This window comes from Piliocolobus tephrosceles, chromosome 4 (assembly GCF_002776525.5).
Source record: "Piliocolobus tephrosceles isolate RC106 chromosome 4, ASM277652v3, whole genome shotgun sequence".
Taxonomy (NCBI): Eukaryota; Metazoa; Chordata; class Mammalia; order Primates; family Cercopithecidae; genus Piliocolobus; species Piliocolobus tephrosceles.
The window spans coordinates 122,461,554-122,488,491 of record NC_045437.1 but is presented as its reverse complement, the minus strand read 5'-3'; the positions used below and the strand labels follow the sequence as shown (position 1 = coordinate 122,488,491).

General features: G+C 40.2%; 1 protein-coding gene across 7 annotated transcripts in view; it reads left to right on the top strand.

Annotated features, from left to right (window-relative positions):
- TENM2 (teneurin transmembrane protein 2) overlaps positions 1 to 26,938 on the top strand; it is a 1,213,529-nt gene that overhangs the window by 990,947 nt on the left and 195,644 nt on the right. For 4 of the 7 annotated variants that reach the window (XM_023218891.3, XM_023218890.2, XM_031935469.1 and 1 more), the window contains 2 exons: positions 1,844 to 1,966; positions 16,475 to 16,680. In XM_023218891.3, coding sequence (XP_023074659.2) covers positions 1,844 to 1,966; positions 16,475 to 16,680 — 329 coding nt within the window. Of the gene's footprint in view, positions 1 to 1,843; positions 1,972 to 3,043; positions 3,065 to 4,014; positions 4,020 to 16,474; positions 16,681 to 26,938 lie in introns of all 7 variants that reach the window. The other 3 variants (XM_023218892.2, XM_023218894.3, XM_023218893.2) reach the window with 2 other exon arrangements.

The following is a 26,938-nucleotide window of genomic DNA, read 5'->3' as shown; positions in this document are numbered from 1 at the left end:
AGCTTTGTTAGGTCTGGGTTCCAGCGGCACCTGCAGTACCTGTCAGTGTCTGTCTTAAGACTCTCCTTGAAAGAACCCCATCTCCAGTGCAGCTGCAGCTGGCCCAAGGCGAGCTTCAATAACCCAATAGTATCATTTTTAAAAAAACATTATTTTAAAATAGCTAATTCCTTGACTCCCTTCACCTGGTAATTACAAATCAGAAGCTATCGTTATCTTGAAGCCACCATGATTAGTTCTCATTTCCTGACCTCTGTACAGTGAAAATATGTCATTATTGGAGGCAATGGAATCTGGTCTCTTCAAGTAAGTGACCTACATATAACAGATAAACTGCAGGAGAAAATTAAGTGTTACCTTGATGGAAAGTGTACAGTAAATGTCACTTACTCTTATTACTATTTATCATCTCAAGAAGTTGTAACAGTGGGCCTTTCACTTTAGAGGAATATATGGAAAGAAAACATGGTTCTTAGATGGAGAAGAGTGTACGTGAAAAGCAGACACACACACACACACACAGACACCTTGCCACCTTCATCTGTGGCCATCAATCTGGGCTGTATTGTTTGAAGATCGGTTTTTAACCTTAATAGAATGCAGTCTGACTTTAAGTGGTGGTAGGCATGCAGAATTAATTGCTGTGTGAACAATTTCCTAAGCATTGTTAATTGTGTTTCCTACGGTTAATTGTTTCTCCCATCCCCACATCAGACTCCAAACCTTTCCCTGTCAACAGCCCTTTCTCTCCCGCAGCGGTAGGAATGCAGCAACAGCGTCAACCTGTGTCCAGTTGAAATGCCAGACATCATTTGGATGAGAGACATGCAGGGGAATAAATTCCTTACTTATTCTCAAAAGAAGCATCTCTTAGATAAGTGCTTTGAAACAATACAGGTGTTTAGGGTTTGCTTTTCATTCCACTTAGTAGAAACAACTCACCAAGAACCATCAGGGATAGGGCTGTGTTATGTTTGCTAAACTCATGGTGGGGAGTTGACATAGGCAGGATGACAAGGAAGACCAGAAGTTTGTTTGTAGGCTTGGGGTGCCCATGGGAGTCAAGACGTCTGCGGACATGCTCAGTTCCTTAGCACAGAACAGGCAGTACTTCAGAACTCTGTTTCATTCCATACTCTGCTAAAGTGAGAGCGACAGAGAGAGAAGGAATAGTAATGTTTTCAGAAAAGGACCCCATTCCACCATCAACCCCCCCAAGGTTTTTCTACAATGCACTGAAAGGTATCCACTTATCATGAAGAGGGGTGGAAAGGAAAAAAATTCTAAAGTTTGAAATAGGGAGGTGGGTCAATACCACTATAGATGCTGCTGGCTGCACTGATAGTTCAGAACAGGTACCAGCAAACAGGTACCAGCAAACAGGTACTATTTGGGTAGTCTCCTTTGAAGCTGACTTACTTGTGAGTGTATAGTTTGGGGAAAACAATGCTTGTCAATGCCCCTAGACTAACAGTCTAAAAGCAACTGTGTCCAGAGTGTAGAAAAGGATGGATGTGGTTGAGCAGCACTCTTTACTGTGATTTGAAAGGGCTATTTTCGCTTCCACTGTGGCACCGTTTGGAAGATCTGGGCTGTGTTTTCTCCTCTCTCCTCCGCCCACTGTAAGGGATCCTCTCCCCCTGAGACTATGAGCAGCAGCACCAGAAGGGGAGGCCTAACTACTCGGATCTCTGCTTTCTGTATTTAGCGGCCTGGGGCAAGCCATTTTTGACACAGCTTCCTTAAAAGGCAATCGCTTGGAAAAAGGCACCTGGCCCTCCCCCTTGACATTTGCATTGCTGAATTATCTATTCATATTTTCATTACTTTGTCTCTCCTGCAGCAATGCATCTGCTCGGACTCAATTGGCAACTCCAGCCTGCAGATGGGCACACCTTTAACAATGGGATAAGGACCGGCTTACCAGGAAACGATGATGTGGCAACAATGCCATCTGGAGGCAAAGGTGAGGTTACAGCTGCTGCTTGCCCTCTTGAGGTCACAGGAGAATTCCGAGCCCTCGCCAGCTGGTTCAGGTTTTCTAACCCAAATCTTGGAAGGTATGCAAAAAGGAAAAGAAAAAGGGGAAAGAATCGTTGCCTTTCAAAGGTGCCCCCGTTAAAAGCTGTTTGCTGTTCCTGTCTGTTAGCTGTGTTTGGCTGGATTACTCAGAGCTGGCGTGGTGCCTGCTCAGAGCAATGTGCATACCTATGCTATCTGCAGTAACTGGCATGGTCCAGAGCTACTTGAAAGCATCCCAAGGCCTGTGCAGAAACAGCAGCCACAGCAGCAGCTGGAGTGGCAGCAGCAGCAGCAGCAGGAGAAAGTCCTGCCTAATCAGAAGGCAGAGTGCAGCAGGCAGCACATGCCATCAGACTGGGTCTCTCTCCCAGGAGGAGAGATGCAGCCTCCCTGGGGAGGAAGCTGCCTGGCTTGGCATGAAAGAGAAAGGCTCAGAGCTGCTCTGCTTTGGAGGAGAATAGAAAGGAGTTTTGACAACTCAGCAACAAAGCTTCTCTTCTCAGAACAGTGAAGGGGACAATAGAAATGTTTATTGAAGAAATCAGGCAACTGTATCCTTGCAGGAAAAAAAAAAAAAATAAAGTGCTAACAAGGTGCTAAGAAGGAGGATAGAAAACACAACCATGGGGTGGGGGTGGGGGAGACTGGAGCAATTAAGACAGAGCAGCCAATGGAATGTTTAGCCAGGCTGGCACACAGTGAGATATGCTCAATTCGGGATGGAAATCACGAGGGAGAGATTGTATGAAAGGATTTCTCCAACATGCAAATTTCCATTCTGCCTTTTAGCATCTATAGCCACTTGACCCCCACATTTTGGAAACACCCTACAGTGATATTTCAAAGAAGGAAAAGGAAGCAGCATTTATTAGGCACCTATTGCATGCCAGGCTTAACTTTAACAACTTTAAAGTAAGGAAAAATGTCTCTGAGAAACTCGGGCCCAGAAGGTTAGAGGGACTTACCCAAATAGGTACAAATTTGGACTCCGAGTTGTACCCTGTGCATCTTTGGGCAGGAGGTTGGAGCTTTCCTTCAAGCAGTCATTTTCCACAGAGAAGATTCCAGAAATCATCTGCCCCCAGAGGTGCACATTAGTCATCCTGAGATGCTAATGCTGCTTCAATTATCCTCCCCAGAGCTGTCCTAATGCTTTGAGGATGACTTTTTTGTCTTTTTATCCAGTCTTTAAGAATCGCTGTACTCATCTGTCATAATCATAACACTAAATTACCTTTAAGTAAGCATGAAAAAGTTTTATCTGAGGATGAAATTATATGCTTTCCATTATCGGGTAAGTTAAACTAGACCTAAAACTGAAAAGTATATTTTGCCTTAACTGACCATGTTCTGCCTTAACTGACCAAAAAGCCCAGAGCCAAATGTATTGACCTCAGATTTGAAACCTGGTCACCTCCAGTACTTGACACTGTCTGCTCTTTCAGTTTTCTCTAGGGCAATGGTTCTTAGCCATAGCATTTTTGCACCCCTAGAGGACATTTGGCAATGTCTAAAGACTATTTTGATTGTCACAGTTGGAGGGGGCATGGCAGGCATCTAGTGGATAGGGGTCAGAGATGCTGTTAAACAACCTATAATACACAGGACAGCCCCCTGTGATGAAGAATTATCTCCTTTCAAGATGACAGTAGTGCTGCCCTTGGAAACTCTGCTTTATGGGGTCTCTGTCACGTTTTATCTATAAATGTCCTTTAATCTACAAGTCAACACCTCATCCCTTCAGAAGAATGCAGAATACACATGTGAAATGAATATGCATATTCTATCATTGGGCACAGAGAAATTGTTTATATGTGTATGCATTCTGAAATTATATACCAATGCTTTTTGAGTAGTGTCCTTCATAAATGGGAATTTATGATCTCTACTGGCCTCCATAAATTAAGGTCAAGATCAAGCACTCCTCCCATTTGTGATAAGCCTCTATTTCTGCCTCTGCTCCCCACCAGCTTTTGCATCACACACCCAGAGAACAAGTCTTAAGAGTACAAGAGTTATGTGTCTCTAAATTAACAAATGAAGAAACACTTTGCATTGTGTCTTTGGAAAGACCAGAATTTTTCCCCTTATGTGCAACATGCTTTTGAAAATGTTGTTGTATAAGTCATATAACATTACTAGTTCAGATATTTTCCAAATAAGTTATGTGACAGATAAAATGTTGTTTTGTTGTTTTGTTTTGTTTTGTTTTGTTTGAGACAGAGTCTCACTCTGTCACCCAGGCTGGAGTGCAGTGATGCAATCTCGACTCACTGCAACCTCCACCTCCCCAGTTCAAGCGATTCTCCTGCCTCAGGCTCCAGAGTGGCTGGGACTACAGGTGTGTGCTGCCACACCCGACTAATTTTTTGTATTTTAATGGAGACGGAGTTTCATCGTGTTGCCCAGTCTGTTTGCGAACTCCTGAGTTCAGGCAATCCTCCCGCCTCAGCCTCCCAAAGTGCTGGGATTACAGGCACGAGCCACCGTACCCAGCAGAGACAGACAAAATGTTTGCCAAATCATTGTCCAATGGATTTTGTCAATAGAATACTCAAGAAAAAAGTGTGAGAATTTAAAATTGCTTAGAGATGAAATAAAATTTGAAACTTAAAAAGAGATCAGATCTCTTCTTAAGTTGTTTTAAGGTTTGACTTACAAAATGACTAAAATGTTTTCAATTTTCTCACCCATGCCTATTTCTTTGATCAAAAGTGACCTTAGGTTTGAATTTGTATACCCAGTGACCTCCCGGCTCCCCACTCCCCAATTCTATACATTTAGATAACCTGAATCAATTCCAATTGACTACTTTTCCAGTGTTTCAAAGAGACAATCAAGATATATTGGCAATAAGTTAATTAAATAACACCCCCTCCTTTTTTTGGTATACGATATTCCTTCACTCCAATGTTTTAATCAAGATACACCACACATTGCCAAGGAGGATAATCTCATTAAGCGATTACTGGATAAGTATCCAGCAGAAGCAAATTAAAATGTAAGCAAAACACAGGCATGTGAGTCCCATTTAAGATGGCACATCGATAGAGATTTCATTACCTGGTCTTTAGGAGTATTTACATTCTTCAGGTTTGGGAGCAAGTCAAATAGACAGGGCAGCCTACACACTCTGATATGTTAGTGGAAACAAAGCACTTGATTAATTAGTTGGGAGAGTACGTTCTTTGGTCTTTGCTTTTCCCTTTTCCATTTGTTGTTGTTCGAGCCTTATTTTTCTTTCTTCCGCTCTCCTTCAATTAAACCTTAACGTGAATGGTTGTTGGCTTTCACATCAGGAAGAGGGAACACACAGTCTGCCAGAATCACTCACCATCTTGTGTGTATTTCTATGTTAAAAGGAATGAACTCATACATCTTCATTACAAGGGCATGGAGAACTTTCTCTGTAGATCTGGGATTAGATAAGCCTTGAGAACGATGATTCAATACAGTATTCTGACCTGGTCAGATAACATAAGGGAATTCAATTTGATTGGCCAGGCCCAAGAAAAGTATACAAGAGATTTTAAAGGGCACATCATACGTACCCAATTTGTGCACAGATTTTAAGAAAGAATAAACTCTCAAGTATAGAACTGCATGGATCATTCTCAAAACGTATCACTCATTTTAGATTCAAGTTGCCGTCTATATCAGGGGTCAGCAAACTACATCTCATGGACCAAATCTGGCCAGCTGCCTGTTTTTATAAATCAAGTTTTAATGGAGCACCACCATGACTACTACCTGTTGTCTATGGCTACTTTCAGAATAAAATGGTGGAATTGAATGGGTACAATAGAGACTATATGGCCCAAAAAGCCTGAAATATTCACCATCTGACACTTTAAAAAAAATAAAAAGTTTGATGACCACTCTGTATCATTCCCAATCCCGTTTCCACTTTTCTAAAACTTTCCCTGTAACTATCCAAGTTATAGGAGACCAGAAGAGGAAGATCAAACTCTCAATACATCACTTCTTCCTTCTTGACCAAGCCCTAGTTATAATATACTGTTGGTAAGTTTGCATTGGAAGATGCTTTATAATGTAGGATTTTGGAGCTGGTCTGGTGGATAAAAACACCAGCACCATCACTTAGCAACAGTATGACTGTAAGCGGGTCATTTGTTCTCTCCCAACCTCCAGTTCCTCATCTGTGAAATGCAACTCCCTCATAAGCTTGCTGTCCATCATAAATGAAATGACCCTTGTAAAACACTGCATGTGGCATCAGGCATGTAATAAATGATCCATGAGTCTTAGTTGTTGTCACTGATGTCATCTTTACATCTCTCAGCTGGCCCATTTAACAAGTTTCCATGGCCTGTCACATCTTTTGAGAGTCTATATTTTCCAAAGATGGAGACCAACCAGGTGCAGTGACTCATGACTGTAATCCCAACACTTTGGGGTGCTAAAGTGAGAGGATCACTTAAGGCCAGGAGGTCGAGACCAGCCTGGGCAACAAAGTGAGACCTCATCTCTATTTTTAAAAATATAAAAATAGGCCAGGTGGAGTGGCTCACACCTGTAATACCAGCACTTTGGGAAGCCAATCATAAGCTCAGGAGATCAAGACCATTCTGGCTAACATGGTAAGTCCCCATCTCTACTAAAAATTAAAAAAAAAAAAAAAAAAAAAAAAAATTAGCCGAGCGGGGTTGTAGGTGCCTATAGACCCAGGAGAGAGGCAGGAGACTGAGGCAGGAGAATGGCGTGAACCCAGGAGGTGAAACTTGCAGTGAGCCGAGATCATGCCACTGCACTCCAGGCTAGGTGACAGAGCGAGACTCTGTATCAAAAAATATATATATATATACACAGATATACACACATATATATATGTGTGTATATATATATATAATAAAACAAAGGTGAAGACTGCCTTCAAAATATCAAGATAGACAATACCACTTCACTTTTTCCTTTACCTTCTAAGAATTAACCAAGCCCCAGATGAGGATTTCTTCCCAACATTGGCTTGACGAGGTCAGTAAGAAGCAAGTCTTCCTATTCCAAAGGACCAGTGTGTACACCAAGTTGGCCCCCTGCACACTGCATTATTTGTCTCACTGCAGCTTGAGTTCCATCACTGCCAGCCTGTCTGTTTTAAGCCCTACCATTCTCGGTTTATAACACAGCTGTAAACATTTATTTGTGCCTGGAGCACATTTCCTTCCTACCCTTTGAAAAAAAAAATTAGAATTTCCAGATGGTATGCAAGTTGGAAAAAAATGGCAAAGACTGTTATTCTGTTTAGAAACATGTTTTTCTACACTTGCCCTTTCAGCAAAAACTTCATAATGATTTTTACTAGTTGGCTTAATGCATGGTACTAGGAGCCAGATTAGCAGGGAGGTTGGTAAATTCTTCCGCTGGCTCTCATCAGCCTCTCAATGAACACAGCCCTGGGTTTTGAAATGATCACTTCCCTATATGGGGCTTTTCCAAAGTTGGTGAAGTTCCCAGAAGGGCAAAGGGTCATTAGGTTTGAGCCAAACACCCCATTACTGCACGTCTACTGGCAAATATACCAACATCCTAACTACCAACCCAACAACTCCCCTCCTTTAGGAGGCCATGCTGTTCTCCATTGTTGCGGATGGGTACAACTTACATGCACTTATACTGGTGGACTTTTGCTTTTGATTGCCACCCATAGCCCCATGCTAAATTGCATAGTTTCTGTTGTACATAGCATCCTGGTGGCTTGACATGGGCATTAATAATGAAATCCAATTTCCCTTTCTGTCCATTTTCCCAGATCCTCACTGGCCACACTTCTCTTTCTGAATTGACTTCTACACCCAGATATCTGGTCTATGATCTCTAAATATGCACCTCTGGTATACCTCTGATATACAGTTGGCCCTTCATACCCACAGGTATCCACAGATTCAACCAACCTCGGATTGAAAATATATGGAATAATAATAATACAAAAAATACAAATAAAAATGATAGTATAAGAACTATTTACATATCATTTACATTGTATTAGGTATTATAAGTAATCTAGAGATAATTTGAATTATAGGGGAGGATGTACATAGGTTATGTGAAAATACTACACCATTTTATATAAGGGGCTTGAGCATTTACAGATTTCGGTATCCACAGGGGTCCTGGAATCCATACCCTGTGGATACCAAGGGATGACTGCGGGCCTTAATGCAGTCAGCACAGGGGTTAGCCACATGGGTTTTAGTGTCTGTCAGTTGTGGGTTTTGATTACAGATCTACCAGTAAAAAGCTGTATGACCCTAAGCAAGTCACTTATCTTCCATGAACCTCAGTTCTCTCATCTGAAAAACAGGAAAAATTGTAAGAGTATCAGGAGATTACATGGTGATTAGCAGCCACTCAATAAATTTTAGCTACTGTCAATAACAGTAAACTAAACTAAATATTGATGCAGGAGCAAGTTCACCTGGAGAGTCATAGGTATAAATACTTGTTAACATTCCCAGCGGCAGAGTTGACTATTTTTATCTAACACAACGAATTGAAATTTCAAAAGATGTAAAAGCCACATGTAGTCCCAAGAGCTAAACATTTTCTAAAAGTCATTATTGTGTGGTGTTGTGAACACCATCACAGAAGCAGTGACTTTCAGGATGGAATTACATTCCTGAAGTATAGCCAGCCAGCAGCAGGGTGAAGGCTGATGGGTTGCTGATGTCTCGGATGAGCTGTATTCTTGGGCAGTGAATCTAAGGTCCTTGGAAGAATCTTTTCACTTATCTGTTGGTTCAACAGAACCCTCAGATGGTTGTCCTGATTCCCAAATAAATGGAAACGAGGTGTAATGACTGTAGCAATATTCTGAATTCAATTTTATTTGCAATAGATAAAAATATGTGAGGCAGAATAATCTGCAAGGCAGATTTATGCTGAGGTGCCTCCGGAGTTCAGTTAAGTTAGGAAGTATTAATATGCGGCTTCATTTCCCTGGTATGACTATGAGTCCATTCCCTTTATCACTTGTTTGGGGAATAGTTTCGCTGTTTCTGTAAATGAATTATGGCAACATTTTCTGAAATGATTAGCTCCTAATGTGGCTATGGAAGGCTGTCGTTTTGCTCAACATCAGTCTTATTTAACTGGTTGAAATTTTAGTTACGTGTTTCAGATATAGGTAATAGTTTCACATTTACATGAGCAATCTTCCGTGGAGTTATAGAGTTGGACTATCCTGTAAAATTGATCATTAGAATGTTGCCTCTAAAAACCCAGAAATCTCATCTCTAAGCTAAAGATGAACTAGCCAGAACCATTGTATCTTACGCACATGCTTCTTAGGGCAAAATGATCATCATCTACACTTTTCATTGTGCAGCTCTTGGATAGACTGAAAGATTTGCCATGGAAGCCCCAGCTCTGGGAGACATGAACTGGACTGTGTCCTGCATGCCAGGATGCCAGGCCCAGTCATTGCCTAGAACCCAAGGATACCAGTGAGATCTCACAGAATGATTACAGGATGCTGTTTAATGCCTCTTCTCTTGATGCCCCTAATTCAATCTCAAAGTGTATTCACAGGACCCTGGACAACAGGCTGCCTAGATAAGAGATAATGGAAATACAACATACACCCCAACTCTGATGTTGACCAAAGAATACCTATTATTATAGCCAATGCTTGATAAATATTTATTGCATGGAAGTATGAATGTATGGCCCACCCAACATTGCTTAGGATATTTCTTAATCATTGTTAAATAAATAAAATCTGGTTGCTTTTCAATAAAGCAGACTGCACAGAGTTGCCCATGTGAGAAGCAGCTAGACCACACACCAACAGCAGCAATTTGCAGAGAATGAACTGGTGATGCAGTTTTCTCTGATCATCGTATCTTAATACATGTGACCTGTTGTCTGCCCCTCCCAGTCTGCAGACGTACCGGCCACTCACTGTATATTGATTTCAGCTGCTCTGGAAAATGACTGCCAGTTTTACTAAGGCCCACTCCACCCATTGTCCCTCTTTCATTAATAGTGCCTACAGTAGGCAGCCTATGTTTTTTATTAGGCCATCACAAATTTACCCCCCACCCGTCTGAAAAAAAAGTAGTTACAGCTGTTTTTAGGTAGCACCACAACAGATAGGATAGAAAGATGCAGAAGTACCTACAAGTTAGGTACAACATGCAGAAGCACCCCAACATACAGATGAGTAGACAGACTCAGAGAGGGCTGGTGATTAGCCCAAAGGCACACAGCTGGTAGCTGTCAGAGCTGGGATTCAAACCCAGGCTGACTAGCTCCACGGGGCAACATCGCCTCCTTAAGGCCTCAGAACTTCTCAATAGGAGGATATTCAGCTAGACCTTAAAATGTCTAGCTAGGCATTAGACATTTGAAGATAAAGATAGAAATCTTAACTACTTTGTTTCCTTGCTGCCTGCCTCTCACTGGTGTCATGTGAGGGACTCACCATATTGGTGGTCCTGGAACAGCTGGTATGACTCAGGGAAGCCCAGCTTCAAGTCTTCCTTCATGGGACTCAGCGTGGCTTTGATGCTGCTCTCTTTGACCTTAGAGAACAACAGAGATCCATCCTCCTGGACATCGGCCCAGAAATTTGACCTCCAGGAATAGAGTCACTGAGATCGTTCCCCATGCTGGCTGTAGCAATTTACAGAAAAACACCTTTTCTTTTTATCTCTTTGGAGGAAGTATTTGTACATTTTTCTCTTTTTCATTGTTTTTAAAATTACAAAAATTGTACACACTCATTTTCAAGATTTTTAAAAGTATATTTAAAAACTTTTCTTTTGCTATCATGAATATTTCTGTAACAACTGACAAATTTGAATAAGGCGTGTAGATTGTAGTCATGCATGACAAAACAGTATTTCAGTCAACGATTGGCCACACATTCAGCACTGATCCCATAAGATTATAATGGAGCTAAAAAATTCCTATCACCTAGCAACATCTTAGCTGTCATAATGTTATAGTATAGTTACTTTTTTTATTAATTTAGTGTAGCCCAAGTCTATAGTATTTACAAGGTCAAAAGTAGTGTACAGTAATGTCCTAGCCCTTCACATTCACTCACCACTCACTCACTGACTTAACCAAAGCAACTTCCAGTCCTGCAAATTCTATTCATGGTATTTGTCCTATACAGGTGTACCATTCTTCTTTTTTTTTTTTTTTTTTATCTCTCATGCCATATTTTTTACTGTCTTTTCTATGTTTAGATACACGAGTACCACTGAGTTACAGTTGCCTGCAGTATTCAATATAGTAACATGCTGTACATGTTTGTAACCTAAGAGCAGTAGGCTATACCATATAGCCTAGGTATGTAGGATGCTACATCATCTAGGTTTGTGTGAGTATACTTACACAACTATGAAATTGCCTAAAAATGTACTTCTCAGAATGTATCCCTGTTAAGTGACTCATGACTATATATAGAGAGAGAAAGAAAGACTTCATGTAAAAATATATATATATGTACATATATATGAGTAAAAAGTGAAAACCCCTGTTTGCAAAAGTGTCATTCAGTTACACACCTGAAGAACTTAATTTGAAAGCAAACACTAGCTTGTTTAACAATATGGATATCTTCTGTTAAATAAATCAAGCTTGTGAAAGTGAAGTCACCTGTTAATCAACAAAGCCTAAAAGCTTTCTAATAATTCCTCCTCCCTCCTGCTGAACCCCACCCCATCCCCTCGCTCAATGCATGCGCGTGCGCACATGCGCACGCACACACACACACACACACACACACACTCACACTTCTTCATTGCATATACCCAGCAATGATCCTCCTGACCCACTCTAGAGGCCACAATAGGCTAATGAGGAATGACATTTAAGATATCTTTGGGTCCAAGCCACTCTTATATAGATATGGACATGGAGACTTTGAGAAATACACCTGCCTAAAACTAGCTAGATGTTTAGTAACAAGGATGGAACTTCAACAGAATCGTTCATTTACACCTGTTCCTTCCACAAACATTTCAAAGTCATTAAGTCGTGACTAGGACTCTTGACTTTTGGTTCTTAATCTAAGGATTTTCTACCTATATCACACCTCTCCCAGTTTGTTGTTTGTTGTAAGATTTTACACAAAAGGCAAATTAAGCATTTACTCATGACTCTTCAAAAGGATCCACAAGAAAAGTTCTTTCAATAGTAAATTTTATATAAAGCTTCCAAAAGGTTATTTTATTTAATAAATAAAATTCAGTTTACATGTAGTTAGGTTCTAGCTGAGGTCTGAAGGGAGTCAGTGGGAGAGTGGTGGGTAGCTGGAAAAACACTCGAAGAATCATAGACAGTTTCAACATGGCTTTACTCTCTCTCTCCGGGCACGAGTGAGTCTGGGTGTGAGCCTGGGTGCAAGCTGTATGTACAGCATCAGCAGGGTAGTTATACCTTTTACAGGCAGTAGTAGCTCCCAGCCAAGCACAAGCTCACGTGAGTGGTTACCTAATGCGCCTCATGTGGCATGATTACATAATAAGTGGAGCTGTGCGCCTGTGCTCCAAACTTGCTGAGTCATGCATGACAGGATGTATCCCTTGGCCTATTCTTGATGACAGCATATCCATTTTCCTTACACATGTAGATTTTCAAAGTAAATCTTTGCTAAGGCTCTCACTTTACCCTGTCATCATAGGGGTTTGGTTGCAATACCCCACCAGATGGGTTTGTAGAGTTTGATCCAGTTCAATAAGCATTTATAGATCACTTACGGTTACCAGATGCAAAGCTTAGAGAACCTAGAGATGAATCTGCATCTCTGCCTGACCTCAGGGAGCACAGTATCCAGAGACAGAGAATTTGGCAGGCATGCAAAATCAAGTACAATACCTAACAGCAGCTGCTGTGGGCAGCAGAAAAGCGTAATTGCTATAGAAACACAGAGAAAACAATTTGTCTGGCTGAGGAGAGTGGTTGGGGTGCTGTTGTAAAGGAACGTACGGCTTTAGTGTGAAGGTGCACTTGACCTGAACCAGGCCGTGACTCCCAGTTTTAAGCTTGTCCCCATAAATGAGCCTATTCCAGAAGAATTAGACTCTTGATAGAGAGCTAGATATATACAAATAGACACATAGACATTCATGTATATTACATGTGCACACACTATTTTTTGTCCTTTAGAGAATTCCTTACACTGCAAAGAAAGCCACATGCTTTCCCACATAGTTTTTCATCCTTTTTTTCATTCCATGTAAGAACTTAGCAATTATTTCACTATTATTTCATGCTGGGCGCTATACTAATCTCTCTTTTGTGTACTTCTACTTGTTACACCCTCTAAGGCAGTTAGAACTATTGTTCCCATTTTACAGGAAAAGCTACTGGAAATCCAGAGAGTTTAAGCAAATTGCTAGAGGCCACACAGCATGAAAGAAGCAGAGCCAGGATTCAAACCCAGTTCTGTCTGACTTCTGACTTCTGACTTCTGTCATCCCCGAGGTGCACTCCTTTATTTAGTGAATGGGATGAGGAAGGGAGGATCTAAAACCCTAGGGGGCACTGTGACTACTGAGAAGTAGCTTGTGCTGGCTGATAGTAGGAGCTAATTTACTCAGTGTCCTGAAGCCAGGGTGTAGTAAAGGAAGAGGACCTCACTGCTATAAGAACCGAAGCTTTGGGGCTCCTTGTCTGAATTTTCCAGAACAGCTGCTCTCTGGAGACAAGCTCCCTTGCACATCTCCAGCATCTGCATCTGGCTTGACATCACGATCCATTTAGGTTTCCACAGTAGATTAGAACACTCGTGGGTGCTGATTTCCTGCCTCTTTTTCAGATCCTGTCATTAACCAGCAATGCCGGAAAGCCCAACAGACATAAAGGAAAGCCCAGCTTATTAAGTTAAAGATGAATCATGTTTTTAAAGTTTTCTTTTTTTATTTATAATACTTTTCTTTAACTTGTTGCCATGCTGATTGCTGGGGTTTCTTTTGGTACCTATCAGAGACCCATATACTCTTCTTCCCCAGGCGGCTCTCTTACTATGTCCCTTCCTTACCAGCTCCTTTTTATTATATCCCTTCCCCAAGGAAGGGGTGTCAAATGCAGCATTTTAAAGTAAAATTTAGTTTCCAGTTTATACTAATGAGAGCTCCTGCTCAACTTGTTGTGATAACAAGTGTTTCCCCCTGGACATGCCATTATTTCAGCAAAACCCCCAAATAAACAACACCCAATTTAGGCTTAGGGCCTTACAGGTAACAATACTTATTTTGTGCCAGAAATTATTCTAAGAGCTTTACACAGCCTAAACTCAGTAAAACCTTATAGCAATCCTGTGAAATAAATAGTGTCCCGTCTATACACATGAGGACACTGAAGCACAGCAAGATACACTTAGCCGGTATCAAAGTTAGGATTTGAACCATGGCAATTTCAGCCCAGGGTCTCTGCTCTTAAACACAATGCCATATTCCTCCCCCTGCAGGTAAGTAATCAGTATCCATTAGAAAGGTTAGCTAACATTTAAAAGTTCCTGCTGGATGTGGTGGCTCACAGAGGTAATCCCAGCATTTTAGAGGCCAAAGCTGAAGAATCACTTGAGCCCAAGAGTTTGAGACCAGTGCCTGGGCAATATAGTGAGACCTTGTCTCTACAAGAAAAAAAAAAAAAAACTTGAGCTGACAGGCATGGTGGTCCATGCCTATAGTCCCAGCTACTTTGGGGGGCTGAGGCAGGAGGATCGTTTGAGCCCAGGAGGTCAAGGCTGCAGTGAGCTGAGATCGTGCCACTGCACTCCATCCTAGGCAGCAGAGTGAGATCCTGTCTCAAAAAACAAACAAAACAAAACAAAAGTTCAGAATGTTTGATAAATAAACCATCTAGTCCCCATCTGAATGTCTGAACCACTCAGGACTTCTGGCTGTTTATTTTCTTTTTAAAGATGAGATGTGAAGGAGGCTTCCAAACTCCCTTTTGGACCTCATTCCCTACTTTTATTTTCCTAGAGGTCAAAGGGTTATTCTTAAAATCCAAACCAGTGTTTCTCTTGCTTTATTTTAAGTCCCTGCTGGCTTTGTATTGAGCTGCATAAAAAACAATCACCTCATATGTTAAAGAAAATAAGAGGGAAAAACTTTATATCTTCAAATCACTTTGTGGTTTTCTTTTATAATTTAGACATGAAAGACCTTCAGAGAACCAAAAGTGTCATCTCTCCATTTTACACATAGAGAAACTGGGACCAAGAGACAGAGTCAGGCAGGTTCACTCACCATTTAGGTGAGTCTTTAGCAATTTTATCATTTCTCCAGATCATCTGAAACCTTTGCAATATCTGGTGGCCAAATGATAGATAAATATTTTTAGAAGAGTTAGTCCTTCACAAAATGTCGAGGGGAGCATCCTGGGCCCATCAAGCTGAAGAAATTTTTGGATCTACAAGGTCACCAAAGTGATTGGGGTTCCAGAAATGAAAAGACTCCCCTCAAAACAAAAATGACTTCAGTTCTTTCTGTTTGATTTCAGTTGGCTCAGAAGTTCTTAGGAATATAGAAGAATACATTTTATATTTCTTACCAAGTTCAGAATTGATTTGAAGGAATCACAAATGACTTTTATACTGTGAGATTTTTTTCCCCATTTTAGAGATAAGGAAAATGAAGCTCTCAGAGATTGACTAACTTGCTTTTCTTGGGCAACTGCTAGTCATGCTCAGCTTTTCCTTAATCCTGTGGTTGCAAGGGAAACCACACGTGGAATATAGGAGGTGCTGACTGGTTCATTGTTTTTAAGAACTCCACTTTAAAAATAGATATTTTCAGAATTCCAATTATTAAAGTTCTGAAGGATGCTGAGTGTGGGCAACCAATATTTTCAACATAAGCAATTTTAAATAATGCAACAGAGATGCATTAATATCAATGAAGGAGAGATGTTGTTTCCCTGCAGTTCTTAGACTTCTCCCCCTAACTCAAGATCTGCTTGAGTTTCAAGTCTTCATTTTCTACTGAGTTGTTTTATTTATTCTGGGCTGATTTTTGTTGAAAATGTCAGAGTGTATTTGTGTCTAGAAAGAATAATGAAAGGCTACAAGAATTAAATTCGGTGCCAAATTAACATCACCCTCCCCTCCCCTGGTGGTAATTTTTACATCCCAGTCACATTTGGGATAGTTGGAAGCTTTACATGTATTTATCAGGCTCCAGATCTGATTATATTTGATCAGTAAAGAGTAATCACATAATTTTAGAAAGCGTTGTGCCAAGATTTCAGATGCCCTGGGGTGTGCATTTATAGCTTTGTTATTTGAAACCTAAATGTTTTAGCTGTAACTTAAAAAGAAACTCGCCATGAGTTTAATCTTAATATTAAAACAGCAAAAAAAAAAAAAAAAAAAAAAAACCTGATGTGTAATCAAACAGAAATATAGAGCAAACTAATGTATACACGTCACTGACTAGTATTTATTCCTTTTTTTTTTTCTTTTTTATTTCAGTGCCCTGGTCATTGAAAAACAGCAGCATAGACAGTGGTGAAGCAGAAGTGGGTCGGCGGGTAACACAAGAAGTCCCACCGGGGGTGTTTTGGAGGTCACAAATTCACATCAGTCAGCCCCAGTTCTTAAAGTTCAACATCTCCCTCGGGAAGGATGCTCTCTTTGGTGTTTACATAAGAAGAGGACTTCCACCATCTCATGCCCAGGTATGACCATGTTTGATGTAATCAAGCATTTAAAAAAAATTATATATATATATATGTGTGTGTGTGTGTGTGTGTGTATATATATATATATATATATATGCCACTTCACACCCACTACAATGTCTATAATTAAAAGATGGACAATAAAAATGTTGGCGAGAATGTGGAGAAATGAGAACCCTTATACATTACTGGTGGGAATGAGAAATGGTGCAGCTGTTGTGGAAAAGAGTTTTTCACAAAGTTAAACATAGAATTACCATATGATTGAGCAATTCCACTTCTAGGTGTATACCCAGAGAAAATTGAAAATACCATCTTCTTACAAAAACGTATATATCAATGTTCATCATAGTCTTATTTATGATAGCCAAAGAGTGGAAACAACCCAAATGTCCAACTGGTGAATGACTAAACAGAATGCGATATAGCCGCACAATGGAATATTAGTCAGATATAGAAAGAAATGGAGTATCGTTACCTGCTACAACACGGATGAAACACTATGCAAAGTGAAAGAAGCCAGATACCAAAGGCCACATATTGCATGATTCCATTTATGTGTATTGTCCAGGATAAGCAAATATATAGAAACAGAAAGGAGGTTAGTGGTTGTCAGGAACTGGGAATTGGGGCTGACTGCCATGGGGTTTTTGGGGGTGGAGATAGTAATGGCCTGAAATGAGGTGATGGTTTACCCAACATAGTGAATACACTCAAACCACAGCATTGTAAAATCACAAAAGCTACCTTACAGTTATTCACAGTGTCGTGTGAATTTTATCTCCAAAAAATAAATGCTAATATCCCAACCTGATGAAAACAGCTTAAATAGGTTTAGGGGTTAATCACTGGGTACTTTCTGTTCAGATGTTCTGGTTATTGGATTAATTTGTTAAAATATCACTGGGAGACATCTCACTATATATGAAAGAATAATGTAACATAAACCAAAATCCAGCAGATGTTTCTCTGTGGCTTCCCTGTACTAAGTTCCTTGGAAAGTCCTTGGCGCTATGAAAGTGAGATTATTCACAGCCTTGGAAATGAAGAGATTGGATTACATTATGGATTTCATTATTTTTTCTCTCATTCTTCCCTTAATTTGTTCTGGTAGAAGTTCTATTATTATACATAACACCTGGGGTAAATTAACACCTACCTAGTTTGGTTTTCTTTTCCAATAAGAATTGTATATCCTGTCAAAAAAACAAGTTGGTTTTTCCTGCCTCGTTTGCCCTCAAATCCAGGAAGAACATAAGGTACATTAGGAAAAAACTCAAAACATGCATATACCCAGTCAAAGCTGACTTTGAAATGTGTTGGAAAGGCAATTCATCTAGAAAATTCAATTGGAAGAACTTAAAACTAAAAAAAAAAAAAAACCATTGGCAAATGCAAGGTAGTCAGGCTACAATTTCTTTACCTTTAGCTCATAGCAGACATTGCTAATCAATGGCAGCACTTTTCCTTACTGAGCCCAGTGCACACATAGCTCCCATATAACTCTCAAGGCAGCCACTACCAATCGACCATTGTTGACTCTCAAGACAAAACTGATTTGCAATCCCATCTTTATAGCCTAAAATGATCAATATAAGAACTAAAAGGACTATTTCTTTTTTGAGCAGGGAAAGCTGTGTAGGTTTTTGTGATCATACACAGCCTGTGCTATAGGGACCAATATGTAATGTGGTAATCAATGAGTCCTCCATCCATCCATCCGTCCACCCAGAAAAAATATTTATAGGGCTAGACACTGATTATCAGGAGATGAGTTGACATAACCCCTGACCAAGCAGAACTCTTGACAACAGAAATCATATCTGCTCTTCAAAGAGATTCTCATCAAGACAAGGAGAGGAGTTCAGCTGAAAGGAATCCCTGGCGTATTTCTGTAGTTTCTGGCCAGACTGCAGGGTGCTGCTCTGAGAAATTATGCAAATTGTTAGGTGGTGTCCTTGACCTTCAGGCTCCACTGATTCTCTTGTAGCAAAATGAAGAATTTGCAGTAGTGAAATCTACTTATCGGCATTATTGAGGTAAGTGTGAGCATGCCTCTGGGCATAGCTGAGCATAACTTTCCTCTCAGCCAGTTGCATGCAAAGAGCTTTGCTAAGAAAACTGCTTCTTCCCCACATTACCCCCAAAACTCTGCTTGCCCTCTTCTCTTGCATGCTGCAGGAAACCAGAATCATGGAAAAGCCAATGATCATGGCAAGTCAAGTTGGTAACTCTCTGTAACTGAGTGGTAGTGGACAGCAGGCAGAAACATACTTTACCCTGCTTCCCTGCTGTTCTGACATTCAGGACTCAAATCCTCAATGACAATGTCTTTTCTTCCTTTGTGACTATGCTGCACTGTCCATCTCCTGCCTAGACTGTGATTGTTCTAGTGATTGTCCTCTCAAAATAGCTCCACTCCAGAGACAGCCCCATCGCACATTTCAAGGGAAGGGAAATGAATAGGCATGGGCTGATGTGTGCTGAGGTTTCAGTCCTGCTGCCAGTTTGAAAGTTCACTGTGTGTTGAGGGGTCAAGTAAGCAAGGCACCGTGCCGATGCTTAGAAATTCACAAGACAGGTACAATATAGGGGCGCTGTTTTCAAAAAAGAAAGAAAGAAAAAGATTCTGTATGTATTCTCACATTCATTTGCTGTCATTACATGCATTCATGTCCATTTGATGAGATACATTTCCTCAAGGAGACAGTGCTTAGCTCTTTGCGGGGATAGGCGACTGACGTCTCGAACCATTATAGAATTTCTCATTTTTATTGGTATATCCTATCAAGGAACATAAGTTCTATGGGGATTGGCATTCTAGCCAAGGTGACTCATTTGAGCTGGTAAAAGAGAAAGTAAAAGAGGTGGGGTAGGGGGAGAATATGAAATTCTATTGGCTGTGCTACATGAAATGGTTGTTTAAATTTTATTGAGTGCCATGCTCTGACCAAGAGCCTACAAGGTTTAGTATCCTTGTCCAAGGATATTACATACCTGCTTAAATTTCCCAAGAATCAGAGTCTGTCCCAGTTGACTTTTTGAAACTGGCTTTTTTTAGTGATACAGAGAAAACATGGCATAGGAGAAAAAGTCCAGAATGTAGACTCTGCCACACATTAACCAGGGGACCTTGAGCATGTCCCTTAACTTCTCTTAGCTTCAGTTTCTTTTTCTACCTGTGTAATCTGCTTCATAATACTTTGTTGTAATTATACAATAACAATAAAGATAAGATAGGAAAACCCTTTGTAAACTAAAGCACAATAGAAAGCTATGATATATAAGAGTTCTATTATACTTAGAATTTTCTGTATAGCCCTAGCAAATCCTGTATATAGATAGGCAATTATACAAATACAGATTTTTTAATAAATTAATTTTCTAGTTTTTTTCTTCTTTCTAAAGAAAAAACTACATTTCATTGCAGAAAAGTTTCAGAAACAGCGAAACAAAAGGAAAAAGTAAAAACACTCCTTATATAAAGCAGCCCCCTTTCGCTAAATGCTTATATATTATTTTTGCTATAATAAAACACATCCATTGCAGTGGGGAAAAAAAGAACCTCGGAATAATGATAACTTCAAAGAACAAAGGTGTTTTTTTTTTTTTTTTTCTTGTTTATGCTACACCATTTATGCTCTCAAACAGGTGTGATTTTGCCCTGCCACCACTCCCACCCTGGAAACATTTAACAACACCTGGAAATAGTTCTGGTTATCACGCTGGGAGGAGGTTGCTGCTAGTACCTAGTGGATAGAGGCCAAGGATGCTGCTAAACACCCTGCAGTGCACAGGGAAGCCCCAACACAAAGAATTAACACTATCTTCAAATGCTAACAGTGCTGAGGTTAGAAAACCCTGCTTCACATGTCCCTCTTAGGTTAACGAGGCCTTTGCTCAATGTCAACCTCATTCACGGACACAGACCTATGAAACTTCTACTATCAGGAACAAAGAAAGGAGTAGGTGCAGAATTGTGTACCAATTCCTACAGAACTCTGCTTGCAAGTCACACATATCATTTAAGCCCTTCTCATATCAACCAAAGCTGTCACATCGTAACTTTAGTGGAAGAGGAAGTACCATCGGATGGTGTCCCCTGGAAGGAGCACCAGAAATATCAATGAAGATCCCTAATGACTTAAACATAAAATGGTATGAGGCCTGCCCTGGTGACTGGTCTTCGTGTGCATCCTCAATCCTTGTCTTGAAAATAAACCCTTAAGGATTTTATTTATATTCCCAAATTTTTCTTCTGAAAATGTGTACCAATCGCACTTCTACTCACCAGCAGCATTGTGGAAATGCCCATTTTATTTACTTGAACACTTGCATAAATGTAATATTATTATTTCTAAAGCTTTGCCAATTTTAAAGGTAGGTATTATATTGTACTTTAAATGCAGCAGTTTTGACATCATGCATTGTGTTTTTAAAGACACAGACAGAAAAAAAAAGTCAATCTAAGTCATTCTTAGCCTACTAACTCGAACTCTTATGGGGATGGTTTGTGTACAGTCGAAGCCTAATGCACCTTGCCAGATATCTGAAATCCTACAAACTGTGTCAGATTTGCTCAGCCCCAGTTCTAGAAAGGTAACAGACTGAAGAAAAATAATAATCTGAACTGGCTGTAGAGCTAGGCATCAAAGGAAATCTCAGAGGCAGTTGCTGCAAGTCAGAATCTTGGGTGGTTAAGGCAGTGAGCAAGTCTGCTTGACAGTTCATCACTGATTGCTACTGATATGTCAAGCCAAGTAAAATCCTTTGCGAGAACAAGTCAATAATTGGCAAATTAGGTACATGATTAACCAGAGACAACAAGATGCAGTTACCGCTTGGGAGCCCTGCTGGGACTTCACCTTCTCCACAATCCTGTTTAGCAAATATTAAAAATGCCTATTTCATCACTCAGACCGATGGAGCCAGGAGCCCAGTGACTTCCAGAGGCAACTTAAAAGTATATGATGGGCTTAGAGCTCCAGCAAGTTGAATAAAAGAGATTCTAGGGATTGAGTGGCAGTAAGACAGGAGCAGATGCTGGCACCCCCTAATGCTTTATGCTGAGAGGTATCTATGGGATGGGAAGTAAAATTATCCACACATTAAACTCATTAGCCAATAGGGGGGAGCAGTTTAAGTGACCACAAATTGCCCCATGATTATACCAAATAAATGCAAATATGGTAGATTGGGCATATGTGGACCAAGATAAAATCAACTGAGCAAACATTTCTATCAGTTCTTATCAGCAGAAGGCCCCTAATGACATTTTTTAAAAGCAGATTTATAGATGGTGATTAGTGGTTTTAGTCTTTGCCAGCTCGAGTTTATTCCTTTGCATTTCAGATCCTTATTTGAAAACGAACTCTGCCTTTCCTTGTCCCCTTCGTTCTTGCCCAAGTAAGCAAACCTGCACATGGTTTCAATTAGATGTGGTACTAACTGCATTCCTGGGATGCTGGAGTGCCTGGCTGTTTGGCGCTTCCTGGCTCTGACATCTTGCCACTCTCTCTTTACCCTCTCAGTGCCCACTGACCAGTCTGATAGGCTCCACTGGGCCTCACCTTTCACATGGAGCTGAAATGTGGAGGCAGTGCCAGAGTTTGGCTGTCAGCTTACATAGCACATCAAATCACGCTTTGCAGAAGCCCCTGATACGAAGTTTCATTTCATTTTGGAGGAAGCCAGATCTTTACAGGCATATTTTTCAGAACCTTCCTTTCCAAAGAAGCTCCAGGTGTGGTGAACGATTGTGTGAAACCAAGAGAATCTTGCTTTCTTCTGCATTGGACCGAAAGTGCTTTTGGAAAGGACTTTCTTGAGAGGCCCCTTCTGGTTAGCTGGTGGCATCCTAACAGGAGAGAGGAACTGAAACTGCCATCTGAGTCAGTGGGCACGCTGCTGGACAACTACTGAGCAAAGCAAGGAGAAATCTCATGGAATGCTTGAGTCTGGAAAGAGAACCGGTGTGAAGGGTGCACAGGAGGACACCGTGAATGTTTTACAAGAAGGACAAGGCTTGAGTTCATGGAATTCAGAGAGGAGGCAGCAACAGACAAAACAGGAATGAGTTTGAAGGGGCAGCACCAAATCACATATTTAGACTGAGGAGAGTCTTTGAGGTGCTGTAATTCAGGAGTTTGCAAATTTTCTAAGCAAATGACCTTTATCCTCAAGTGAAATCTTATATAGAACCCTATATATAAAAAGATGAAAGTGACAGTTTTATTAGCATAGAGTTTACAGTTCAAATCCACATTTAGTATTATAATGTTAATCTCTGTATACGTATGTTTGTGTATTAATAAATCACATGTATAATGTGTATGTGTGGATATATATCCAGAGAAAGAGAGAGTGACTAAACCCATGAGAGTGGTCACCTCTAGGAATAGTCAAGAAGAATAGTACTGGGAATTAGGTTTTAAGAGTACTTCCTCTTATCTGTAAAAACATATTAAAGGTAAAGCAAGTCCCCTACCCCCCAATCTCCAACATACACACACACAGACTGGATATAATTCCACAAAACCTTAACATTTATTCATTTGAGGGGTTGTAATATGGGTATCTTTTATACTTCTCTTAATTTCTGTAATCTCTGTCTTTCTCTGTGTGTGTGTGTGTGTGTGTGTATGTGTGTGTGTGTGTGTGTGTGTGTGTGTTTTTAATAAGTGAATCTGTAACAAGTTTGAGCCTATTTTCAGTAAAACAAAGAGTGGTTATAGATGATACCTGTAATTCCAATCACTTTCTCAAGATTCCATTTATGTATATACTATGTGTTTTTTTGCAGTTTTGAGAAAAATCATAACAAATCTATTCAAATACTTGTGAATAGCAACAGTATTTCCTTTAATCATTTCCCTTACAGACTGTAGATACTCTTCAATTAAATTGATCCAGAAGCTTGAAAGAAGAGGAAAAGGAAATAATTGTTTCAAGGTTAAATCACTGAAAATATTGAACAACTACTCACGTCCCTTGCCTTAGATATAAAAATAGGGGAGTTGCACCCAAGCTTTGAAACTCCCCTTATTTAAAGATAAAATCACCATTATGGGACATATTACACATTCATTTGGAATTCCGCTCCTGGTTTTACATCCTGAATCAAACATGTGCCTCTGCTCTGCCTGGCATTTGGTTGAACAGGATCCATCAGTGCAATTGCTTGTACGACTTTATCTGAGCAGACACACATCGGCCTGGATTCAAAGAAAGCCTAGTACAGATCTTTAAGCTTCCCGATAAATGACAGTTACAGAAGTTCAATGTATGCTCAGAGATGTTAGGAAAAGCTTTATTCCAAGATCTTCACAAAAATTAATGGCTTCTAAAATGTTCGTTGAAGCCCTTCTCAGTAAGGATGCTTTGTAGGGAAGCTAAAGTTGTTCTGAGACGACAGTATTCATTAATCATTCATCCGAGCTCTTATAAAAATGTCCTGCACTCAGAGGTCCCTCTCCATTTAACATGATGTCTAAACCCACTCGGAATAATGGCCAGCACTCTCAGAGGACCACAGTGTAACAGGAACATGATTGTTCCATGTGCATTATCTTGTTTTATCTTCACAACACCGTATGAGCTAGGTAGCATTAGTGGCACTCCCCTTTTACAGATGGAAGAACTGAGACAGAGGCTAGGGGCTCAAAGCTGGGATGTGAATCTGGCAGCCAGACACCTTCCTCTTCCTTCTCTCTGGTGCTCAGTCATTTCTAGGAGCATCTACAGTACAACGTAAACACAATTGTTTACGGAGTAAAATTACACCTACTGCCAAAAACAGGAATTTTATCAAGTCAAGGAAAATGGTGGTGGGGATCTTCTTGAATGTGTCAGAGGAAAGCCTTGGTAAATATGGATCTGGCTGAGATAGCACAGTTAAACACGGAGGCAGAGAAAATCAACAAAGAAGGTGATAAGATCGGCACATCAAAGAGGGTGATTATAAAAAACGTAAAGAGAGATCCTGGGAAATTTGATGAAGATATCCCATCTGCTTACAGAAATGCTCTTTTTGATTCTATTGCACTCGTTACACTAAGTGATGCTTCACTGTCCTGTGTGTTTCATCGATTCTACGATGCATATAATGCTCCTCTTTTGACATCTCTGAAAACAGCATGTGTTTTGATATCGATGAAGCTGATAGAACGAAATGTGTGGTGTCGTGTTTTTGTGTATGTATGAAAATTCAATGTTCATTCTCACAACTAGAGCATAGTTGCAAGTATAACCTGAATTTCCCTAAATATGAGATAAAATAAACTTTTTGGCAGGGTTTCCTTTTCCAAGATAAAGTTCTAATCAAACATTTTTCCATTTGTTAAGTGTATTGATTTTAAGTGGCCTCTTACAAATTCCAGTGATCCTCAGATAACTAGATCCTACCATATAAATGAAGTCAGTGTGAGGTTGAATTGTAATTTTTAAAATATCTAAATACTTATTTAGAAAATAAACTTTAGGCCAGCTATAGTGGCTCATGCCTATAATCCTGGCACTTTGGGAAATGAAGGCGGGAGGGACACTTAAGCCCAGGATATCAAGACCACCCTGGACAGCAAAGTGAGACTTCATCTCTACCAAAAAAAAAAAAAATTTTAATTATCCAGGTATGGTGGTATCTGCCCGTAGTCCCAGCTACTTGGGAGGCTGAGATGGTAGGATTGCTTGAGCCCGGGAGGTCAAGGCTGAAGTGAGCCCTGATTGTGCCACTGCACTCCAGCCTGGGCAAAAGAGTGAGATCATGTCTCAAAAAGGAAAGAAAGGAAGAAAGAAAAGAAAGAAAAGGAAGGAAGGAAGGAAGGAAGGAAGGAAGGAAGGAAGGAAGGAAGGAAGGAAGGAAGGAAGGAAGGAAAAAAGAAAAAGAAAAGAAACCGCTATGAAATTCTTACGCTGCTCTTCCAGACAGGAATAGCTGGAGAGCCTGGGCAGAAGGAGTGTAGACCAGTCCAAACTATCTGACTTTGAACTCCAACTTCCAGTACTTCCAAGCTGTATGACCTTGGGCAAGTCATTCAATCTTTCTGTGCCTCAGTTACCTCATCTATAAACTGGAGATTGTATTATGTGCTCAGAGCAATATTGGATGTAAATGAAGTAATCCTTGTAAAGCACTTAGATTCACGCTGGCACATAAAAATGGCGTAAGCTATTATTATTATGGTCTCAAAGCATTCATGACATAAACCACCAAACAAAAAAAACAGATTTCAATTTTTTTAAAGATAACTTTTATTTATGTTTTTCTCATTATAAAGTAAGACATGGTGATGATAGGATAAACAGAAAACATTAACATTTTTGAGTATATTTTCCAGACTGTTTTCTGTTCACATATAGTCATCATTTTTACAAACACAAGATCATACCACACACACTATTTTTACCCTAAGTCTTTGCTTAATAATAGATAGAGGACATCTTTCCAAGTCTGAATATTTTTCCATAAACTCATTTTGAATGCCTCAAAATAGTCCATTGTCTTGAATAAAATTTTTTTCAAGCAGTCCCCCTTTTTCAATATGATAAATCATTCTACAGTAAACATTCTTTCAGGTCTATGTTCTTATATTTTTTAATAATTTCCTTGTGATGAATTCTTGGAGTGGAATTGCCAGCTCAAAGGATTTATAATACATCAATGTGTTATAACAACAATAACCATGAGAGCAGCTCGCATTAATTGAGTGCTTACCATGAGCCGAGCCGAACTCACAGTGTCCCTCAGGGGTGGGGACTTTTATTATTCCCACTTTGGGGATGAGAGAGCAGAACTCAGAGCTGAAGACTTGTGCAGAGTTACACTGCAGCCTGGTGAAAGGTGCAGCTCATGCTTCAAGAGAAGCTGTTCAGTGCTTGTGCTTCTGTTCCTCGTTAGGGCTTGGGAAATCATTTTGTGACTGCACACATCCCCAGTTTGCTCCCTCTTCTTGGTGATATGTTTGAAATATTTTCACAGCCAACCCACACTGGGCCCTCCTATTGATCTTGGGAGGGCAAGGAGCCAAATGTGACATTTATGATAAACCATTGGCTAAAGACAATTAGATGGGAATGTGCGGTAAATAAGAAATCACATCAGCAAAGCACTGAGAGGTAAAACATTCATTCTCCTTTGTGCACCTTGGAATAGCCTTGAAATGCTCATCAATTTCACTGACCTTGACCCCAAGGCTCTGTGAGGTCAACATTATGGCTCACTTGGTCTTCAGAGCAATACCTTCTACCCTTCTCTTGG